At 39.8% G+C, this 23,761-nt stretch overlaps 1 protein-coding gene across 2 annotated transcripts in view; it reads left to right on the forward strand.

The window, feature by feature from the left end:
• Nucleotides 1–23,761, forward strand: part of ACMSD (aminocarboxymuconate semialdehyde decarboxylase) — a 54,870-nt gene that overhangs the window by 19,803 nt on the left and 11,306 nt on the right. Inside the window, exons 4-8 of one of the 2 annotated variants that reach the window (XM_043573272.1) lie at nucleotides 581–630; nucleotides 2,059–2,295; nucleotides 6,825–6,918; nucleotides 9,497–9,592; nucleotides 10,622–10,794. In XM_043573272.1, coding sequence (XP_043429207.1) covers nucleotides 581–630; nucleotides 2,059–2,295; nucleotides 6,825–6,918; nucleotides 9,497–9,592; nucleotides 10,622–10,794 — 650 coding nt within the window. The remainder of the gene's footprint in view (nucleotides 1–580; nucleotides 631–2,058; nucleotides 2,296–6,824; nucleotides 6,919–9,496; nucleotides 9,593–10,621; nucleotides 10,795–23,761) is intronic. The other variant, XM_043573273.1, reaches the window with a different exon arrangement.

Here is a 23,761-nt window from a genome sequence, read left to right on the forward strand (position 1 = left end):
GCTAACAGGACTTGCTAGTGGGTTGGATGTGGGTAAGGCAGAAGGAGGAACCAGCTCGGTTGGGCAGCATCTCTCCTAATACCCCAGCTCCAGAAGCTTGAAGACAAGAGATTTTAGGCATCCTGGTTGCTGGATTCTGGGACCAAACCCAGAGACCCATTCTGGGCATTCCATTCCAGACAGTGGGACTCCACCCAGAGTCCCTTAGGAGATGAATTAAAAGGGAAGGTGGCTAAGAAACTGTCACCCATGAACTAAAATGAAAAGCTCTGAAAGAATTAATGGAAAAATGACTTGCTTAAATAAAACTTCACAGGAAGGAGGGTAGAAATAGCTCTTGAAAAATGGGGCAAATTAATTTTTTCTTGAATGATGTCATTTTTGTCCAGCCTTCATCCCTCCCCCTAGATTTGGGGCTGAGGGATAAGGGAGGCCTGCGGCAGAGAGCCTGAGAGAAGAGAGACGGGAGGAACAGCAGGGGAGGGGAGATGGAGATGGAGACTTCCTGGGCCTGGGAATGCCGGAAGAGTGACTGGACTATTCATTCATTGTCTTTGTCTTTTTTTGTGTCTGTGTCTAGGGGTGACCGTGCAAGCTCTTTCCACAGTTCCTGTCATGTTTAGTTACTGGGTAAGTGTGAACCTGAAATCATCTCCTTGGTGGATGGAGGCCCATGTCAGGCTCACAAGAGAGTAGACAGATACCTCAAGTCTTGACATCACCCCCCCACACACCAATTCTCCTTCTCTTTAGAGACCAGCAGTCACCCCCAGCTTCTCACACTGCAGTGTCGCTTCCCCAGCCTTTTTCCTAGTCATGTTCTTGCTCGAGACCCACGCGGTCCAGAATGGTAGCCAGGAGCCACGTGTCAGTAAGTGACTTACATTACATTTCCACTGAATGGGTCAGTTCTAGACTCAACCTTAATCCCATCAGAACTTGCCTGTCTCATGATTCATTCCTGCACTGCCTTGCTGAGTAAATGACAAGCAAGTTTATTCTGAGACGACAATGATTACAGAGTGAGAGCGATAATAATGGCCTCATATGTTGCCTCTCCCAGGGAAACACACGGTTCAAAATGGGATTCCTGCAGTTGGATGCCTTTCCCCAAGTGATCAAGTCTCACATGCTGAGTTTCAGGCATGATCGCAAGCCTGTGGAAGGTCATTTTTGTACATAGCTGGGGGTGCACTAAGTATCCATTCAACCAAGTAAATATTCATTTGTGTTGTGATTTAAGGAGCAATGGAAATAGCACCTGCTCCCACATAGTTCCCCCCACCTGTGCTCATAGTCCAGCATTAGTGTTTTAGTCTTTACCCGTTCCTGTGATTAGACTCATTCTTTAAAATAAAAATGCCCTAAGATTTCAATATGGTCAAACTTATAAGATTGCATACCATTTTGACTGGACCACTGGAATTTCAAGAGAGTACCAAATTCCTGGCAGTGGGGTGGGATGAAGTTAAAAGGAAAGAGAACAATAAAGAAGGGAAAGTTAGGGGAACAGAGAGCCAACCATCTGCATTCAACATTTTGCTAAGGTAACTCTTGAGTGTCACCGCCAATGGGAAGGATGCAGAGGAACACAGACAGGGACAGGAGGGGGTCCCATGATGAGGTATGCCAAGGAGGTGTGCTGCTGGTGGTGTGGGGCACTCACCAGGCCTTGCCTCCTGCCTGGAGGAGCTGTGGTGCTCTGTGTTCAGCCTTTCAGGCCCTGTCTGAGCTGGGGTGGGTGGGGGAGTGTGGCCCATCCTCATTCCATCTCTTCTACAGAATGACAGCAGGTCCAGTAACTGTGTCTATCCCTTCCAATGATAGCTTCAATTTTCTAATCAATCAGCAATATACTAGCAGTTTTCTTTGCATTTACAGTTATCTGCTTCAGGGTCCCCTGCAGCCAGTGCCTATTTGAATGTGCCCCAGCGTGTTGAGGGGTAAAGCCATAGAGAATGACAAATGGTTCAGCCCAAGGGAGGTGTTGTTCAGAGCAAATATCTAAAGAAGTATAGGTTTTGAACATTATGGTTCTCCCTTACCTGTTTCTACCAGGCCAAACCTCAGGACACTCTAGACCTGTGCAAGCTTTTAAACAACGACCTAGCTGCCACTGTTGCAAAGCACCCCAGGAGGTTTGTGGGTCTGGGGACATTGCCCATGCAGGCCCCTGAGCTGGCCGTCAAGGAAATGGAGCGCTGTGTGAAGGAGCTGGGTTTTCCAGGGGTCCAGATTGGCTCCCACATCAATGAATGGGACCTGAACGCGCAGGAACTCTTCCCCATCTATGCAGTGAGTATGCAGCGCTCGCTCAGCCAACGTGCAACTGGGCCAGGCACTGTGCTCGGTGCTGGAGGACAGAATATCAGTGTGCCACTCCCCTGGCAGGGGGAGAGAAAGATGCCTGATGACATGCTACACACAGTAGGAAATGTGGACAGAGTCCCCCAAAAGGAATGGGCCATTCCACTAGAAGAGGGACAGGTAGAAATGCTTCCCTGATCAGCCCAGAGTTGGCTCAGGAGAATCTCTTACTTTCCATCCCTCATGCTATCTTCCTACTCTTTCATTTGGAAGCTGAAATATTACCCTCATCGCAGCCATGGTGTAAAAGACCATGTTAGTGACATGCAAAAAAAAAAAATTATTTTGCTTTAGAAAAAAAATACTTTTTCAAATTATGAAGTGATTTTGAAGAAATTCTGGAAAATACAGAAAAGCCCAAAGAGAAAAACAAAACCATAATCCCACTACCCAAAGGTAAATAACCAGTTATTATATATTTCATTTGACTTTTTGCTTGTGTGTTTCTGCTTGTATCTATATTTTAAAGAAATCTGAATTCTACTACATATGTGATTTCATATCATAATCAAGAATTTCCAATATATATCAAAATTCTTTTAATGTGTGGTTTTTAAATAACTGCATAATATTCCAACATATGGATATATTTTCATTTATTTAACCAGTCCTCAAGATACTTTCTAAGCCATATATTTTGAAAATGTATAATTAAAATATGTAACACAAAACAAAGCCACAAAATGCTAACATTTGATGAAACTAAACCGGTGAGTATATATGGAAGTTCATGGTACTATTGTTTACAACTTTCTATATTTGAAATATTGCATTACAAAGTTTATTTTTAGGAAATCGGTGCCATTTTCATCTCTTAGGTATCCCCCTAAAGTGTCCACAGTCCCATGATCCTCTCTACCAGTCTTCCTCCACCCTGCTGTTCTTTCCGCAACTAAATCTGCTTTTCTTAGTATCAGGAATCAAGGTGCATAATTCTACTTTCAATTGCACTTTTTTATTTCTTCCCTCCTAGAATTATAACAGTATTGTTTTCTATTCTTTTCATTGCAAATGGAAAATCTTCAATAATGCATTAAATAGATGTAGGTGGACTCATTAGGCACTGTAATCACTGATCATTTATGTATTCCTTTAATATTTATTGAGCTCTGACTACATGCAAAAATTTTTCCATGTCTGTTATCTGTGGACGCTGCCCACCAGTTGAGGGTGGGGGTTACCTATTAAATTGCCTCCTAAATAACCTGAAAGATTTAATGTTCCTCTAAATATTGAACTCCCTGGAGATTACTGGCTGCAGTGGCTGGCTGACTGATGCAATGAATGTTTTCTAGAAACTTTAATGGGCTCTGAAAGAGGATTTATTTACTTGTGCATCCAAGTTGTTTTCAACACAATGTAAGAAGCCTTCGACTGCAAGTCATTTTATTATTCACTGGGATTGGGTTTATGAATTACTAAGGAGCTCAAAAAGCAAGAGCTACCAGTTGCCATCCCAAATGGATATTTTCCATATAACTAGCTCAACCCATCACTCATTCTAAATAAGCTGTTTTGGGGGCTGGTCTCTTGGGGGATTCAGGAGAGCATCCAGGCCCTGGCTGACTTGTGGTATCTTGGGGATGGCAGCACAATTGTTTGGTTAGCAAGACTTGGCAGCTTCACTAGTCTCTAACTTGTGTCAATAACATGGCTGAAGCAAATGAGAGGAGTTACCATGAGCCAAGCTGACTTTGTCATTTCAAGGGGATCCTGGAGTTCCAAAGTGTCTAACCATCCCCTTTATCTCCAAGACTACCATTCTTAGTGGGTGAACCCAACCACACATGCTCAGGTCAGTTTTCAGGCACAAAAATGATCTTGTTACAAGTATGAGGCAGACAGACTGATAGTGGCAGATTGCCTGCCTCTCCCATTTATCAGCCGTAAGACCTGAGTGAGTTACCTAGCCTCTATTTGCCTTAGTTTCTTTCTCTGTAAAATGAGAGTAATAACAGTGCTCATCCCAGAAGGTGTTATGCTAAGTGAAATAAGTCAGAGGAAGACAAATACCATATGATTTCACTTTTATGTGGAATCTAAAAGACAAACGAACAAATAAGAACAGTAACAGAGGGGAAGAAGCTGTGGGATGGGCAAACTGGGTGAAGGGGAGGGGGGGTACAGGTTTCCAGTTATGGAATGAATAAGTCAAGAGGATGAAAGGTACAGCACAGGGAATATTGTCAACGATATTATAATAGAGTTGTATGGTGACAGAAGGTAGCTTAGTTGTGTGAGCACAGCATAACATACAGAGTTGTCACACTGCCATATTGTACACCTGAAAGTAATGTAACGTGTGTGAACTGTATTTCAATTTTTAAAAGTACTCATCTTATAAAGGATTAAACTAGTTAACAACTGTAAAATTCTTATAACAGCTTTGGCACATGGCAAGTTCTCAATTAATATGAGATATGATTTTGAGAGTTTAAGTGCCTTTTTGTGTTCTCTACAATGCCTCACATACAGAAGGGATCAAAAGTATTTACTAATTTGAATTGAATAGAAATGTACTGTAACAGTCATATAGAATAAAGTTACATCCTAATGAGGAGTCAAATCTCACTGAGATACCATGATTTTGTAACCTTGTCAAGTCAATCCATCCGAAAAAGATGACCCAGACTAATTATTAGAAACTAATTAGCTTCTCTTCCTTCTTGCCCCAAGAACCTGATGAATTAGAAGCCCTTTCTCTCCAACCTACTCTTTACCTACCACTTCCAGAATCCCTTACTGTCCAAGAATTGCTTTTCCATTTTATTTTTTTTATTTGTTTCATGTTTATTTATTTATTGTGAAGGAGAGAAAACGCATGCATGAGCAGAGGAGGGACAGAGAGAGAGAGAGAAAAGAGAGAGAATCCCAAGCAGGCTCTGCGCTCTCAGCACAGAACCCAATACAGGGCTCGATCTCATGACTGCGAGATCATGACCTGAGCGGAAATCAAGAGTCAGACATGTAACAACCGAGCCATCCAGGCACCCTGCTTCTTCATTTTAAAAATGCTTAAGCCCAGAACTTGCATTGCATCAGCCCGTTTAGCCCACATACTTATATGTAAAGGTAGGATGAATCACTCCAGCACCTCAATATTATTTGGGAAAGATGCGCTAAGGAAAATCTATTTTGAACCTTGTTAAGCACTCATACTCAATGCCTATTGACGGAACTTTTTTAAACTAAACATTTTGTTGCACGAAAGTCATTCCATCCAGATAGGATTTCCATTTCCCAGAAGGCCCTGGAAGGTTTGCCCATGACATTCATCTCAGTACCTACCCAGCTGAGGTACTGATGGCTCTTGATGTTCTAAAGTCATCTCATTCTCAACAGACTGTTCAGGGACTCAGCTAGGCTCCTAAGGCTTCATGAGTACCCAGAGATCCCCGGAAATTTCCATCTGGTGTCACGCTCTGAATGGCTGACAGCTTGGGTCAGGCCACCCTGCTCCAGGCCAGTCATGAGCCCCTGGCCACCAATGCATCACTTCTTCACTTTCTACATCCTCAGGTTTCTAAGTGGGGGGAAATAAGGGAACATGCTAGCCCTGACTGTATGGATACAATCTGAACAATCCTTTTCAAAGAATGGATCAAGTCGGAACCAGCAGGGAGAATTTCACCTGCATCTGATGTGTGGGATCAGTCCTTAAGCATTTTGCTCTCAGCCAAAACAGTTGAATGATGGATACTTCCTGTGACTTTTTTTGCCAAACAACATATTAAATTCATCAACCTCAATGGTAAATCCACCAACCCCCTTATTAATTCTAAGTGACATTTTTATTTTCTTTTTAATTTTTTTTTTCAACGTTTATTTATTTTTGGGACAGAGAGAGACAGAGCATGAACGGGGGAGGGGCAGAGAGAGAGGGAGACACAGAATCGGAAACAGGCTCCAGGCTCTGAGCCATCAGCCCAGAGCCTGACGCGGGGCTCGAACTCATGGACCGCGAGATCGTGACCTGGCTGAAGTCGGACGCTTAACCGACTGCGCCACCCAGGCGCCCCTGACATTTTTATTTTCTAAGCAGGAGCAGAATTCCTCAATGACTCTTTTACATAGATCAAGAAACAACTTCAAAAATATTTTAACTTATTGGGGCACCTGGATGGCTCCATCAGTTGAGCTTCTGACTTCAGCTCAGGTCCTGATCTCACAATTCGTGGTTTTGAGCACTGTGTTGGGCTCTGTGCTGACAGCTCAGAGCCTGGAGCCTGCTTCAGATTCTGTGCCTCCTGTCTCTCTGCCTCTTCCCTGCTCGTGCTCTGTCTCTCTCTCGCTCTCTCAAAACTAAATGAATATTTAAAAATTTTTCAAGTATTTTAGCCTATTTACTGAGATCAATATAGACCCAGAGAAAAATAATTTTCCTAAAATAGTCCACTATATTTGCTGGCTCATCCAAGTAACTCTCACTTTCTCTCTCTCTCACTGCTTGTTTAAAGGTGGCTGAAAAGTTGAACTGTTCCCTATTTGTCCACCCCTGGGACATGCAGATGGACGGACGAATGGCCAAATACTGGCTCCCTTGGCTTGTAGGTTTGTGTCAGCTCAGAGTCTGGAAAAGAGGACCAAGCCTTTGATTTTTTTTCCAATTATCTCTGGAACACTACTATGTCAAAAAGAGAAAGTATGAATAATGAACAGGATTGTGAGTTCCTGAGCTTTTAGATAAATGCTGTATATATTATCTTATTTAATTTTAGTCATATCCACACAAAACTCTTTGATGTTGACATCATAATAACCATTTTATATGTAGAGAAACTGAGTCTTGCAGTGGTTAAATAAGTTGTCCAAGTCATGCCATTAATAAGTGAAAATGGAATTTACACAAATCTGTCTGACTCCAAAGCTACCTCATTAAACAGACTCCCAAAAAGGTCCCCAAAATAACTAACCATGCCTATCTAATAGATTTTTTTAAGGAGCCAATAATAGCATCAGGTCTTGCAAATGAGAACACTGGAGTTACAAGTAGACTTTCCAACATCGAAGGATCTGAGGCCCTATATTGTAGATAACCCAGGCTTTTAATTTTCCTATTATCTGCTTCTGTCTGCTGCTCTTTGTTCCTGCACTATTCATTCACGGTTCCACATGAGAGTAAGGGAGAGGAAAAGAGGAGAGACCTCTGTTTGGCCTATCCAATTTCTCCTTATTACCCCTGATAACAAGAAATGGAGACAGGTGTAACTGTGGCCACAAGTAAAAACTGCAGCTCATCTATAAACCCAATGAATAGTGGGGTTCCCAGATGAACAGCCCAGGATTTTCTTTAGGGAAGCCATTATCCATTCTCCCCTCAGCCCAATTAGTACAAGTAATTATAAAGGAACCACAATGAAGAATTAAATGGAGCCATATATTGAAATTAAGAAAACTGAATTTCAGTTCCAGCCAGTCTCTATTTCTATAACATGTGGCAAATCACTTTACCTTCTTAGGCTCATTTCTCATGTTAAAATGGGAGAGCTGGTCTGGATTATCTTTCTGCTGTGACATTTTATGCCTCTGTGATTTCTTTTTTAGACCAATGTATTTAGTAAGGCAGCTTCCTACCCATCCCCCACCAAATTCTTGAGCAACAATTAGCAAGAAGAGATAACCTAAGGGCGACCAATGCTGCCCAGCTCCAAAGAAAATCTCATCCTAACTCACATAACACTTTGACAAGTCCCACAAACTTATTTACATTACAGCCTCCCACATGAAAAATAGAGGAGAACATATGCATAAAGAGTCATTTCATTATTCATTTATGCAACAAATATATGTTGATCCTCTCCAGCATGCTGGGCCCTGTACCTAGCACTTTGGATATTGACATGGACAAAAAACCTCTGCCTTTCTGAAGCCTATGTTCTGGTTAGAAGAAACAGGTGACAAGCAAATATACAGACCATAAACAAACAAACAGGCTAATTTCAGAATTCTATTGTGAATGGAAAAGTGGTCATTAGCAGATTAGAGAATTCCCAGAAGGGGAGGGCCATGATGCAACAGACACTGAAAATATTCCACTTTGGCTCCTGTATGGAGAATGGAGTATGCAATCATGGTCCAAGTAACTGACGGAGAGCAGAATCACAGGACCAAAAAGAAGTGATGCTGTCCATCTCCATCTCCCTGCCTTCAGGAAGTTCTGCCCACAAACTTCTCCCAGGTGGATATGAATCATTGTGCTTCCAGAATTCCCAAAATGTCAGGGAGCCAGAGGTATCTCTGTCCATAGAGCAATGAGAGATTTGGAGCAGGATGAGCATCTAGTAAATCCCCACTTGGCAGCCAGAGAGTCAGTCTTCCCCAGAAGGTACAGGCTTGCATATGGATTCCCCCAGAGATTTTTTAGTCATAGTCTGAAAAGAAGTAGCCTGGAAATGTAACCCAGAATAACTCTGTGGAGGTAAAGGGGTCAGCATGGAACAGTTACTTCTAGGAGCACAAAGCACTTGAAATAATTCATTTTAATCCAGTTATTTTCAACCTCATCTCTAAGATGCAGCAAAGATTTGGCAGGAATTATAATTTTAGTTGATATTTATTGAGGACTAGTGGCAAGAACAAGCCCATTGTACAGATGAAGAAACTGAAGCACAGAAGCAACTAATATTTGTTGAACACCTCTAATGTGAAGCTCTGGCCAGTGGCCAGGAACTTTGTCAACATCATCATTTGCAAGGTTCCATAATAGTCTTGCAAGATGGGCAACAGTGTCCCCATTTTACAGGTGAAGAAGCACAGGCCTGGGGGTGTTAAATAATTTGTCAAAGGCCAGGAAGCAGAAGATTGGAAGAATTAGGGTTCAACCCAGACTCATTGTACTCTGCTTGCCCTACAACATCCTAAAGTGAAGCTGGAGGAATCAGGACAAAAGCTAGGTCCTCTGGCTCCTTGACTGTGTTGGCCATTAAATGACTCCACCTGCAAGTGGCACATAGGAAACTTCAGATGGTCTGCTTGCCAAAGTAAAGGTTGTCTACAACCAAGCCATGCTGAGGCAGCAACCTCATGTTTGTCACAATCACAGCAAGCTGACGTTCCCCAACCACTAGCATCACTGAGCTTCTTGCTGGAGATGACCAGCTCTGTGCCCTGTGACTGCTTCCTCTTTCAGGAATGCCAGCAGAGACCACCACAGCCATTTGCTCCATGATCATGGGAGGAGTGTTTGAGAAATTTCCTAAACTGAAAGTGTGTTTTGCACATGGAGGTAAGACCGTATCTGAATTACTCAGCTTGATCTACCATAACAAAATACCATAGACTCGGTGGCTTAAACAACAGAACCTTATTTTCTCATAGTCCTGGAGGACAGAAGTCCAAGATCAAAGTGCCAGTGGGGTTGGTTTCTGGTGAGACCTGTCTGCCGGGATTACACGAGGCCACTTACTCACTGTGTCCTCACATGGCCTTTAATTTAATCTGTGCATGCACAGAGAGACAAAGATCTCTGGAGTCTCTTCTTATAAGAACACCAATCCTATCAGATTAAAGTCCCACCTTATGACTTCATTTAACCTTAATTACCTCCTTAAAAGCCCTGTGTCCAAATAGAGTTATATTGGGGGTTAGGGCTTCAACATATTAATTTGGAGGGACATAACTCAGCCCATAACAGGCTTGCAGCCATCATTCTAGTCATAAAGTATATGATGGTTTGGGAGCCAAATTCCATTTTTGCAGTCAAGGTTAGTTTGGTTGGCATAGCTTTTGTTTTATTTTGTTTAAATTCCTCTAGTCAGACTATAAGCTCTCCAGTTTGCAAGAGTCCCTACCATTCACCATTATTTACAAATAGGCCTATTTCAGTAATTTACATTTCCTGCTTGATCCTTACAAGAACTGGAGTTTGTGACTCTTGGGCACACACACACATACCCCCATAACCACCACTTTTGATGGTTGCATGCATGGCAGTACATTTATGGATAGGACATCATTATTTGGATATTTCCCAGCTGATAGGTTGCCTCTGTATTCTGCTATTTTAAGCATGCTACATTTGAAAACCTTGACCACATAACTTCACACACTTGTCTTCTTTCTTTAGAATAAATTCCTTGAACATGAATTCATAGATGAGTTCATATCATTTGTTTTGGGTCATCTCCCAGCATTTAGGTTCCAGTACATTCTTTGTAAATAATAGACTACAGTAACTCCTCTTTGCATACAATATGAGGGTTGAAAAATATCTTTTCCAATGACACTAACCCCTCACTAATGGGTTTACTTGCAGGTGGTGCCTTCCCTTTCACAGTAGGAAGAATTTCCCATGGATTCAACATGCGCCCAGATCTGTGTGCCCAGGACAATCCGACCAACCCAAAGAAATACCTTGGTTCCTTTTACACAGACTCCTTGGTTCATGATCCTCTGGCACTTAAACTGTTAACAGATGTCATAGGAAAGGTAAGTCAGGTCTGCCATGTGGATGGCTTATGGGAGCAGAGTGTAGGATCAGCAACCAGTTACTTGGCCTCTCTCTAAAAAAGGGATGGAAGAAAAGGCATTAGGAGAAAGGGGAGGGACAGTGAGATTTAGAATTAAATTTACTTGCACAGAAGATCTTCTCCAGAGTCTCCTTCAACATAGAGTGTGGATCACCAGGGAACCATTATATATGCCAGAGAAATCCCACATAATCCACACAGCTGGGTAGTTCTCTTAGAACAACTCCTGCACCTTAGGGACATCTTTGTACCCATCCAAAATGACATGTCACAATATGGTAGGCAGGAAATAGCTACCAGTTTTGAAGTCAAATTGACCTGGGTTAAAATCCAGGCTCTGCCTCTTACTGATTTGGTAAATTGTAGTGTCTTCTTCCACTAAATGAAAATTGGAACATTAAAGAAGGAGGAAATGACACTTCACAGGGAGGCAGGGGAAGGTGATAAAGGGTCTCTGTACTATCTTAAATTTCTTTCTGGAATAATATGGCCTTCATTTTGAAAACAATTCTCTCATTTGGCCCCAAAGACCAACATAGTATTACTTTAAACTTCACAAGAAAAAGTCTTTCCTTTGTTGTCATCTGCAGATCTCTCTGTTGGTGACATTTCCACTTTTAAATATTTTTTGAAAATGCTAATTCAGCAAATTACATCATTTTTAAGACAAAGTCCAGTTTGAACTAGTGAAGTCTGAAATATTTACTATTTCAATTCAATATTATTTCTAAATATCTATAGACAGTTTCCAAATTCTCCTAAGGAAAAAATTTTTGAGGATTTCTTTAAAAATATGGACATAATGGGGCGCCTGGGTGGCGCAGTCGGTTAAGCGTCTGACTTCAGCCAGGTCACGATCTCGCGGTCCGTGAGTTCGAGCCCCGCGTCGGGCTCTGGGCTGATGGCTCAGAGCCTGGAGCCTGTTTCTGATTCTGTGTCTCCCTCTGTCTCTCTGCCCCTCCCCCGTTCATGCTCTGTCTCTCTCTGTCCCAAAAATAAATAAACGTTGAAAAAAAATATATGGACATATTTTGGGGCACCTGGGTGGCTCAGTCAGTTAAGCATCCGACTTCAGCCCAGATCATGATTTCATAGTTCATGGGTTCGAGCTCCACATCAGGCTCAGTGCTGACAGCTTGGAGCCTGGAGCTTGCTTCAGATTCTGTGTCTCCCTCTTTCTCTGCCCTTCCCCTGCTCACGCTCTGTGTCTGTCTCTCTCTCTCTCAAAATAAACATTAAAAAATTTTTTTAAATATGGGCATATTTAAAGATTTTCAATATGGTACTTGGACTGAAAGTAGACTCTAAGGTTTTTAAAATCTTTCCTAGCAGAAAAAGAGGTCCATCATTTCAAAGTTGCAAGAAGTTCTCTATCTCCAGAATGGGGACCTATCTTACTTTAAAGCTGTTTCTCTGGCTTAAGAAACTCACTAGAATATAAATGTTAAACATTCTGGTTTGGTAATAAATTACATAGTTGAGCTGTGCTTCTGAACCTTCTAGCTTTTATGTTGTTCCTGACAAAATGGGTACTGAATGGGTTGTGAATGCTGATGATTATTGGTTTGGAGAGAGGAAATTACAAAAAGGAAAAACTGAAAGAGACTGTGAGTTCCACAGTACAGCAGTGGAGGAGGGGGTGTAGGGAAGTGCGTGGACTTGGGGAAAGAGTCATTGATGACCTCCCATCAAACCTAGTACCCCTGGCATTCTTGGAAATAGTAACATCAGGAGAAAATGCCCCTGGCAAATATAACATCCGTTTTATGAGGGATACTATCAGCACCTTCAAACAATATTCAGGGCAAAACATATTGCCGGGGAGTCACAGCAAAAGAGGAAGAACATGGCAAATGCATTGTGGTGACCAGCAGATGGACTAGCTAGTGAGCACACATGAGCATAGTCCTATTAGGGATCCCCAGAAAAACTCAGCGGGAACTTTGCAGTTAGTGGTGTGCAGATCTTGCATTCAAACTGTGAAGGCTTGAGCCATTATAACTTGGGCATCAAAAGCAAACGTGACCTCATTTTATGTGACCTCACTGGCTGGTGAATCCAGGACATAGAAGCAGTATAGATTAATAATTTGAATCCAAAATATTAATGCTTCCTCATTCTAGTTATATTCACATAAGCAAACTCTCTCAAAAAACAAGCCCCAAACTAAAATGCTAAGGAAAGTCCTAGCATGACATTTAGACAAGAGAGCAACCTGTCCACATTAGAGCACAAGGACAGAATCCTGTGAAGGGAGGTCTCCACGACAGAAAAAATGGAACTGATAGATTATTTCATGGGCTTTTGAGTTTGAAACAATGATTACCAGGCATTCAACAGATCTGTTGATGTATTAAGAACAAACAAGCCAGGGGCACCTGGGTGGCTTGGTCGGTTAGTCGTCTGACTTCGGCTCAGGTCATGATCTCACGGTCTGTGAGTTCAAGCCCCGCGTCGGGCTCTGTGCTGACAGCTCAGAGCCTGGAGCCTGTTTCGGATTCTGTGTCTCCCCCTCTCTCTGCTCCTCCCCTTGTTCATGCTCTGTCTCTCTCTGTCTCAAAAATAAATAAATGTTAAAAAAAAAAAGAACAAACAAGCTGTATGTACATAGAAAATTAAGCAAATGAAAGAAAAGGAAATAATTTACTCCAAGAAAACAAACACCTATATGAGGGCAGATAATCATTGTAAGTTACTTGACTCAGCAGTGAACAATATTTATGGTTGTAATAGTATAAATACGATGTACTAGTTTAAGTGAAAATTCTAATTCTACTGGGAAAATGGAGGGGAGAAGTTGGGATAACAAAGCAATTCTCAAAGTTCATAATGAGAAGTCAGTAAATACTCTCTAAAGCTAATAAATAGAGAATAGAATAAGCTAATTAGAGAACAATGAAGGTGATTATCAGAAGATGCAAGTTACATAGTAAATGTGGCTGCTTTGGAGGTAAGAGTTAGGAAAGTAGGCACAAGACTGCTTTTAATGAGAAAGATACTTCAATGATATTTGATTATTTATGTATAGGAATTACTTTGATAAAACAAAATTTTACATAATACCCTAAGAGCAAATAAATAGAAATAGAGAAGAATAAATAGAATAATAAATATATATATATATATACACACACATATATATACCAACACTACTTATTGAGTCCCTACTATTCCTAAAACACTGTGCTAAATGGAGGACTTAAATTACATAATCTCTGACAGGTGTGAGGTGATGTCTCATTATGGTTTTGATTTGTATTTCCCTGGTGATGAGTGATGTTGAGCATATTTTCATGTGTCTGTTTAGCCATCTTAATGTCTTCTTTGGAAAAATGTCTATTCATATCTTCTGCCTATTTTTTAATTGGGTTATTCATTTTTGAGGTGTTGAGTTTTATAAGTTCATTAAATATTTTAGATAACAGAGATACAGATAATTATGTATAATTCAGATATATCATTTGCAAATATCTTCTCCCATTCCGTAGGTTGCCTTTGAGTTTTGTCAATTGTTTACTAAACTGTGCAGCTTTTCGTTTTGATGTAGTACCAATAGTTTATATTTGCTTCTGTTTCCCTTGCCTCAGGAGATATATCTAGAAACATGTTGTTATAGTCAATGTCAAAGAAGTTACTGCTTGTGCTCTCTTCTAGGATTTTTGTGGTTTCAGGTCTCACATTTACGTCTTTCATCCATTTTTAACTTATTTTTGTGTTTGATTTTAAGAAAGTGGTCCAGTTTCATTCTTTTGCATGTTGCTGTCCAGTTTTCCCAACACCATTTGTTGAAGAGACTATCTTTTTCCCACTCGATATTCTTTCCTGCTTTTTAAATTTTTTTTCCCAACGTTTTTATTTATTTTTTTTTTGGGACAGAGAGAGACAGAGCATGAACGGGGGAGGGGCAGAGAGAGAAGGCGACACAGAATCGGAAAGAGGCTCCAGGCTCTGAGCCATCAGCCCAGAGCCCGACGTGGGGCTCGAACTCACAGGCCGCGAGATTGTGACCTGGCTGAAGTCGGACGCTTAACCGACTGTGCCACCCACGCGCCCCTCTTTCCTGCTTTTTAATAGACCATATGGTTGTGGGTTCATTTCTCGTTTTTCTATCCTGTTCAATTGATCTATGTGTCTATTTTTGTGGTACTGGCATAAAATTGTTGTGATCACTCTAGCTTTGTAATATAACTTGAAGTCTGGTATTATGATGCCTCCAGCTTTTTCTTTTTCAAGGTTGATTTGGCTATTTAAGGTCTTTTGTGGTTCCATACAAATTTTAGGATAGTTCATACTAGTTCTGTGAAAAATGTTGTTGGTATTTTGATAGAAATTGCATTAAATGTGTAGATTGCTTTGGGTAGTATAGACATTTTAACAATATTTGTTCTTCCAATCCATGAGCATGGAATGTCTTCCCATTTCTTTGTGTCATCTTCAATTTCTTTCATCATTTTTTTTATAGTTTTCAGAATACAGGTCTTTCACCTCTTTGGTTAGGTTTATTCCTAGGTATCTTATTGTTTTTGGTGTAATTGTAAAGGAGATTGATTCTTTAATTTCTCTTCCTGCTGCTTCATTATAGGTGTATAGAAATGCAACAGATTTCTGTACATTGATTTTGTATCCTGTGACTTTACTGAATTAATGTGGTTTTTTGGCAGAGTCTTTTGGATTCTCTATATAGAGTATCATGTCATCTGCAAATAGAGAAAGTTTTATTTCTTTCTTGCCAATTTGGATTCCTTTTATTTCTTTGTGTTGTTTAATTGCTGAGGCTAGGGCTTCCAGTACTATGTTGAATGAAAGTGGTGAGAGTGAACATTCCTGTCCTGTTCCTGACAAAAGAGGAAAAGCTCTGTTTTTCATCCTGAGGATGATGCTTGTGTGGGTTTTTCATATATGGCTTTTACTATGTTGAGGTGTGTTCCCTCTAAATCTACTTTGTTGAGTGAGGGTTTTTATCATAAATGGATGTTGTACTTTGTCGAATGCTTTTTCTGCATCTATTGAAATGATCATATAGTTCTTTTCCTTCCTCTTATTCATGTGATGAATCACATTGATTGATTTGTGAATATTGAACCACCCTTGCAACCAGGAATAAATCCCACTTGATTGGGGTGCATAAATTTTTTAATGTATTATTTGATTCAGTTTGCTATATATTTTATTGAGAATTTTTGCATCCATGTTCATCAGGAATATTGACTTATAGTTCTCTTTTTTAGCAGAGTCCTTATCTGGTTTTGGTATCAGGGTAATGCTGGTCTTATAAGATGAATTTGGAAGTTTTTCTTCCTTTTCTATTTTTTTGGAATAGTTTGAGAAGAATAGGCATTAATTCTTTAAATGTTTGGTAGAATTCACCTTTGAAGCCATCTAGCCATGGGCTTTTGTTCTTTGAGAGTCTTTTGATTACTGATTCCATTTCTTTGCTGGTTATCAGTCTGTTCAGGTTTTCTATTTCTTCCTATTTAACTTTTGGTAAGTTATATGTTTTTAAGAATTTATCCATTTCTTCTAGGTTGTCCAGTTTGTTAGCATATAGTTTTTCATAATATTATGAATTATAATTGTTTGTATTTCTGTGGTGTTGGTTGTTATTTCTCCTCTTATTTGTGATTTTATTTATTTGGTCCTTTCTCTTTTTCTCTCACTCACTTTTTTTTTTTTTTTTTGATAAGTCTGGTTAGAAGTTTATTGATTTTATTGATTTTTTTTTTCAAAGAACCAGCTCCTGGTTTCATTGACCTGTTCTATAGCTTTTTTAGGTTTCTATTTCATTTATTTCTGCTCTAATCTTTCCTTCTGCTGGCTTTAGGATTCATTTTTTGTTCTTTTTCTAGCCCCTCTAGGTGTAAGATTAGGTTGTTTGAGATTTTTCTTGCTTCTTGAGGTAGGCCTGTGTTACTCTATACTTCCACCTTAGGACAGCTTTTGCTGCATCCCAAAGCTTTTGATGTTTTCATTTTCTTTGGTTTCATGTATTTCTTAATTTCTTCTTTGATTTCCTAGCTGATCCATCCATTGTTTATTACCATGATGTTTTACCTCCATGTATTTATGTTTTTTCCAGATTTCTTCTTGGGGTTGACTTCTAGTTTCATAGCATTGTACTTAGAAAAGATGCATGGTATGACTTCAGTCTTTTTGTATTTGTTGAGTCCTGTTTTGTGACCTAATATGTGATCTATTCTAGAGAATGTTCCACTTGCACTTGAAAAGAATGTGTATTCTGGGTCACCTGGGTGGCTCAGTCAGTTAAGTGTCTGACTCTTTATTTTGGTGGAGGTCATGATCTCATAGTTTATAAGTTCGAGCCCTGCATCAGGCTCTACACTGACAGTGTGGAGCTGCTTGGGATTTTCTCTCTCTTCCTCTCTCTCAAAATAAATAAACTTAAAAAAAAAAGAACCATTTTTTAAAAGAATGTGTATTCTGCTGTTCAAAGATGGAATATTCTGAATATATCTGATAAGTTCACCTCGTCCAATGTGTCATCCAAAGCCATTGTTTATGTGTTGACTTTCTGTTTAGATGAACTGTCCATTGGCTTAAGTGGTGTGTTAAAATCCACTACTATTTATTATCAATTAGCTCCTTTATGTTTGTTATTGTTTTATATAATTGGTGGCCCCATTATCATGTCCCATATTTGGGTGCATAAGTATTTACAATTGTTCTATCTTCTTGTTGGATTGTCTCTTTCATTATTTTATAATGCCCTTCTTTGTCTCTTGTTACAGTCTTTGTTTTGAAGTCTAGTTTCTCCAATATAAATATGGGTACTATGGCTTTCCTTTGACATCCATTTGCATGGTAAATGTTTCTCCATCCTCTCACTTTCAATCTGCAGTTGTCATTAGGTCCAAAATGAGTCTCAAGGCAGCATATAGATGGGTCTTGTTTTTTTATCCATTCTGACACCCTATGCATTTAGTCCATTTACATTCAAAGTAATTATTGATAGATATTATTTACTGCCATTTTATTGTTTATTTTGTGGCTGTTTCTGGAGATTTTCTCTGATCCTTTCATGTCTTCCTCTCTTTCATGATTTGCTGATTTTCTTTACTAATATATCTGAATTTCTTTCTCCTTATTCTTTGCATGATTTTTAGTGGTTTTCATATATGGTTACCATTAGGGTGTATATAACCTCTTCTGAAATAGCAGTCTATATTAAGTTGATGGTTGCTTAAGTTTGAACCTCCTCCTATTTCAGATATGTGTTATTAAATATTATATCCTTTTTGTGCATTTGAGTTCCTTGACTGATTTTTACAGAAATACTCATTTTTCCTGCCTTGTGTTTCCTGCCTTTATCACTTTTGGTTTCTCCTTCCCACTCAAAGAATCCCCTTTAATATTTCTTGCAAGGCTGGTTTAGGGTCATGAAGTCCTTTAGTTTTTATTCATCTAGGAAACTATCTCTTCTTCTATTCTGAATTATAACCTTGTTGGATAGAGTATTCCTGGTGGCAGATTTTTCTCATTCAGCACTTTGAATATATCATGCCACTCCCTTCTGGCTTGCCAAGGTTCTGTTGAGAAATCTCCAGCTAGCCTTATGGGTCTTCCCTTGTAAGTTAATGACTTCTTTTGTCTTTAAGATTTTTTTTTCTTTATCACTATATTGTGCAAATTTAATTATATGTCTCGGTGTTGGCCTGGTTTTGTTGTTGTTTTTTTTTAATGTTTATTTTTTGAGAGAGAGAGAGAGAGAGAGAGAGAGAGTGAGCACATGAGCAGGGGAGGGACAGAGAGAGAGAGGAGACAGAGGATCTGAAGCAGGCTCTGCACTGACAGCAGAAAGCCTAATGCAGGGCTTGAACTCATGAATCGGGAGATCATGACCTGAGCCAAAGTCAGATGCTGACTGAGCCACCCAGGTGCCCCTGGTTTTGTTGATTTTATTGGGAGTTCTCTCTGCTTTCTGGATCTGAAGGTCTGCTTCCTTCCTCAGATTAGGGAAATTTTCAGCTATTATTTCTTCAGATAAATTATCTGCCCCCTTTTCTCTCTTCTTCTGGGACTCCTACAATATGAATGTTATTACATTTGAAGGAGTCACTGAGTTCCCTAAGTATATTTTCATTTTTGCATAGTTCTTTCTTTTGTTCAGCTCCATTGCTTCCCAACACTTTGTCTTCTAGGTCATTAATTTGTTCCTCTGCTTCTTCCAGTCTGCTGTTCACTGTGTTAAGTGTGTTTCTAATCTTATTTACTGCTCTCTTGATCTCTGATTCTTTTTTAACTCTTATCTCTGTGGCAAGGGTCTCACTAATGTCTTCTTTTCTCAAACCCAGTAAGTATCCTTATGATCATTGCTTCAAATTGTCCTTCAGGCATGTTACTTATATATGTTTCACTTAGATCTCTAGCTGTGGCCTTATCTTGTTCTTTCATTTGTGATACATTCCTCCATCTTCACATTTTGTCTAAGTCTCTGCCTCCTCTCTGTTAGAAAAGCCAGTTATGTCTACTGCTCCTAAAAGTAATAGCTTATGAAAAAGAGGTCATGTAGTGCCCAGAGCCTGGCACTTCAGGGAGTGTCTCTGGTGTGTGCTACATGCACTTTGCTATTGTGTTATGGCTGCTCTATCCTTCATGCCAGCCATCTGCAGAGGTTCTACTTGCCAGCTGTGGGCAGTGTTTGGTCCCTGACCGGAATGTGGCAAGTTTTAGCTACGTGTTCTCTGGCCTGCTTGTGAAATGAAATCTGTTAACCACCTCCACTAGAACTGAAGCCATGCAAAACTCTCTGGTTGGGAGATGTGGTATAGGCTGGAGTTTGTGCTGGTCTTATGAAGGAGGAGCCACTATGCTGTGACTGAGGCAAGCATTGACTAAGAAGGGTGGTTCTTCCAGAGTGTGTGGGAGTGGGGCTTGGTGTAAGCAAGTTAGGCAGCCAGTGTCTGCACTGTGCTGCTTCCCACAGATGGCTCTGTGCTTATGCTGAGGGGCAAGGGAGGAAAATGGCATGGGCTTGCTCCTTTGTTCCCGGAAAGGTGTCTCCATGAACACTGCCTCTCACGGATGTGCTCCAAGAAGAGCAAATAACCTCCCCTCTGTGTGTCCCTGGAGCTCTTCAGATCACTGCTTCCATGCTGTCTGCCCCTGGGTTGTTTGCCTGACTTCTCTCCAGGAGCAGTACAGTGCTCTCCCAGCTCTATCCCAGCCAAGGCTTTTGACCTTTAAAACTCCAGGCTTTAAGCCTTGATTGTTGTTGAACTCATAAAATTCAGTCCCTCTCATTTTCCAAGCCAATGGTTTTGGGGTAACATTCTCTTTGTGTGTTCCCCTGTGTGCTCCTCTCTCTCTCCCATCTCCATGACAGCAGCTCCCTCCCCTCCACAGCAGCCATGAACTGCTTCTCCCCTAACCCACATCTCCTCACTTCTTATCTTCTTCAGGGTGGCTCTTCTTTCCCTTTAATTGTGGGGTTTGTTCTGTCAGTTTTCAGGTCAATTTCTGGGGTATTTAGTATGATTTAACAGTTATCTAGCTGTGTTCATGGGATAAGGCAAGCCTAGTATCCTCCTATTCCACCACCCTCTTCCTCTCCTCTGATGCTCAGGTGACATTTCATATTAAGTCATTTATCCCTCTCACCCTCAGGTTCCTCAAATGTAAAATGGAAATGATAAAACCATGCAGAGTTGATGCGAGGAGCCAATACTATGCCAAAAGACTATACAAATGTCAGCAGTTTGTATCACCTACTCTAGTGCTTTACCAATAGGAGGTGTTAAGTTAATGTCTGTTTAACTGAGTTTGTATAATGGTTTTGCAGATATAAGGCTAATCTTACTTTGCATTGATTAAATTAACCAGGCTCCTCCTCTAGGAAATTATGTCTCAGGGAAACTGAATCCTTGGTAAGGTAGAATTTTTGTAATAAGCTACATTATAATAGAGTTATGTTGTATTTACTGCATATGCTACTAATGGAATAGGCTAATGAGATGATAGCTAATTGTTCCTTATCTAGAAGACAAATGAACTCTCTTCTACTGTTTGAATTTATTTAGCAAGCCACATCTTTCAGTGTTTGCAGCATTCCCTGAAAATGTGAGAAGTTAGTACATCCCAGCAGGTGAGCAGTTTATTTCTTTTCCCTGGCAGGAATATTAATCATTACTACTATCCTCTCAGTAAGTTTTTGACCTCATAGGGAATGTGTGTTACCAGCTTTCAGGAGGGAAACGTATGTTGGGGTAGTGTTGGTGCTGAGAAATCAATCAGGATTATCCATTGCCTAATAAAGAAAGCCATTGTCTATGTAGACAGTATAATTTCAGGATCCCAGAAGAAGCAGCCGTGGTAACTAAAAGGCCCACCATTAGAATTATTCCTTTGGGTTTACAGACTCCTTAGAAAAGTCCTCTAAAATGTAGATGTTGTCAAATGTTACATTAGCACAGATATCCTTAAAAATTGGTTCATGAGCATGGTGGATCCCAGGGGAACAGAATCCTAGACCAAGAAGACAGAAGAAGGTTCTAGCTTTGGGGAAGTCAGAATCTGGTATGTTACTTAGGAACCTGAGATTTCATGGAGCTTGGGTTTCCCCAAGAGCTTGGAAATGGGGCAACAGTCATCCAAGTCCATACTTTATGCCTCCTTAACCAGGATTCTCCAGGTAATCCCTCTAAAATACAATCAATTTGTAGTTATGAGATAACAGGTGGTAAAAATAGCAATATAAAAAGTATTTTTAACTCAAGAAGTATTTATTAAGCATCTATCAAGTGGAGGTTGCTATTAAGCAATAGAATATGTGATCTTCATCATTCAGGACTACACTGAGGAATTTCTTCTTCCCACCTCTTCCCTGCAACTCTCTCTTCTTCCTCTGAACAAGAAATTCCATTAATTAGAACTTCATTTCCAGTTCTTCTATGCCCACTTCATTCTCCCTTATGAAATTCCTACCAAGTTAGAAATGGTTGAAAATTTACCAGACAGTATCAATAAAAGTTGTACAGATAAAGGGCATGAAAAATTAACAAACCAGATTATCATAAGTGGGTAATTAACCTCCTATAGAGAGGAACTGTGGTCAATAGCTACTAAATAATAATTGAATACTGCCAAACCATGAGTTTGGAGTTTGGCAAAAGGCATACATAATCAAGTTAGCTAGGAGAGCAGGGAAGTATCCTAACCAAGAAGGATTAAAATGCAGAGAAGTGGTTTTTATTTCTGCTTTAAAATTCTTTGCTCTCTCCATATTAAAATGGGACAACCCCCCCTCCCCCCACCACCAAATGTATTTGTATCCAGGAAGGCCATAATACTGAAAATGGAAGAATTCTTGACTAGAAAGCAAAATAAATTTCTAAATTTCAATTTCATGTAATGTAGTTAACAAATGTAATATAGCATGGGACTTTTTAAAATTATGTTGTGTTTTAGAATTGTAAACAGCTTTAGCAAGAGGAGCAGAAATAAGGACAAATGAAGCTCCAGTGAATATAAAACAGGCAGTGCAGAAGGAGATCAGCTGTTGGCACAGATGTGAGTAGACATAACTTCGGGTCTTTAGGGCTTCCATCAGCAGGTGTATTTGCTTGGTTTTTCACAGTAATGAATACAAGAATCTAGAAATAGAGTTGTTAGTCCATCATGGCCTTCCTCTAACTTTCTTATACACTTTCCCATATTATTTCATGTAAATGTATTCATAAAACCTAGGAAAATCTTTTTTTTTTTTTTCTGGTAAAGTGTCGTTTATTCTTACAAGAGGTCAAATTTAGCATATTCAAATATATTTAAGGGGCACCTGGGTGGCTCAGTCAGTTAAACATCTGATTCTTGATTTCAGCACAGGTCATTATCTCATGGGTTGTGAGTCTGAGGCCCACATCAGGCTCTGCACTGGCAGTGAGAAGATTGCTTGGGATTCTCTCTCTCTGCCCCTACCACACTCATGCTTGCGCTCTCTCTCTCTCTCTCTCTCTCTCTCTCTCTCTCTCTCAAAATAAGTAAACAAACTTAAAATATATTTAATATTTCAGGCCTAGTAACAATCAAACTTCCCTCTTTCATACATTCAAGTATTCACTCCTTCAACACGCAAAGCCACTCTCAGATTGATTATATGCATGTCAGAGTTTTATTTCAAACAGTTTCAAAAACAGGCTTTCTGAAAAGTCCAATTCAAAGAATCCTGGCAGAGATATTTTATAGGGGAAAAGATGGTTAGTTATTTTTAGGCTGGATTTTAAGAAAGAAGATAACTATCTAGTTAAGGACAATTAGCCTGTTTACATTATTGGTTACAATTCTTACTCTAGTTTGAAGACTAATAGTCAATGTAGGGTATGTCCTAGGAGCTCTTAAACTCATTAAAGTCTACCAAAAAAAATTACCCAAGTATTTTATCAAGAATGCTAATCTATGTTTGGTGACAAATGTTAACTAAACTTATTGCGGTGATCGTTTTCATAATATATGCAAGTATCGAACCATTATGCAAGACAGCTGAAACTAACATAATGTTATACATCAATTATGCCTCAATTTTTAAAAAAAGAATGCTCATTATTCACCAGGCAGAATAGATAGCCATATCAGGCCACAAAGCTCTGCCCCAGTTTAGATTTGGGACAACTTTTTTTCTCACATTTACTGGGGGCATTTTGTTCCTTGCTAAGTAATTTGGGTTGCACCTTCTGGACAAGAGGAAATTATTGAAAGAGCTTGAGCAGGGATATGGCATGATCAGATTTATATTCAAATCAGCACTCTCTCCAGTGTTAGATATTGATTAAAATGGATGAGACCGGAATCAGTTATAAAATTATAGTAGTGGTCCAATTTAATTCAATAAACATCTACTCTGTACCAGGCCTTTGGCTCAGAGCTAGAGATAATTTCTATCTCACTTCTTAGCTGAGTGGAAGAAATGGAGACACAAG

This window comes from Prionailurus bengalensis, chromosome C1 (assembly GCF_016509475.1).
Source record: "Prionailurus bengalensis isolate Pbe53 chromosome C1, Fcat_Pben_1.1_paternal_pri, whole genome shotgun sequence".
Classification (NCBI taxonomy): domain Eukaryota; kingdom Metazoa; phylum Chordata; class Mammalia; order Carnivora; family Felidae; genus Prionailurus; species Prionailurus bengalensis.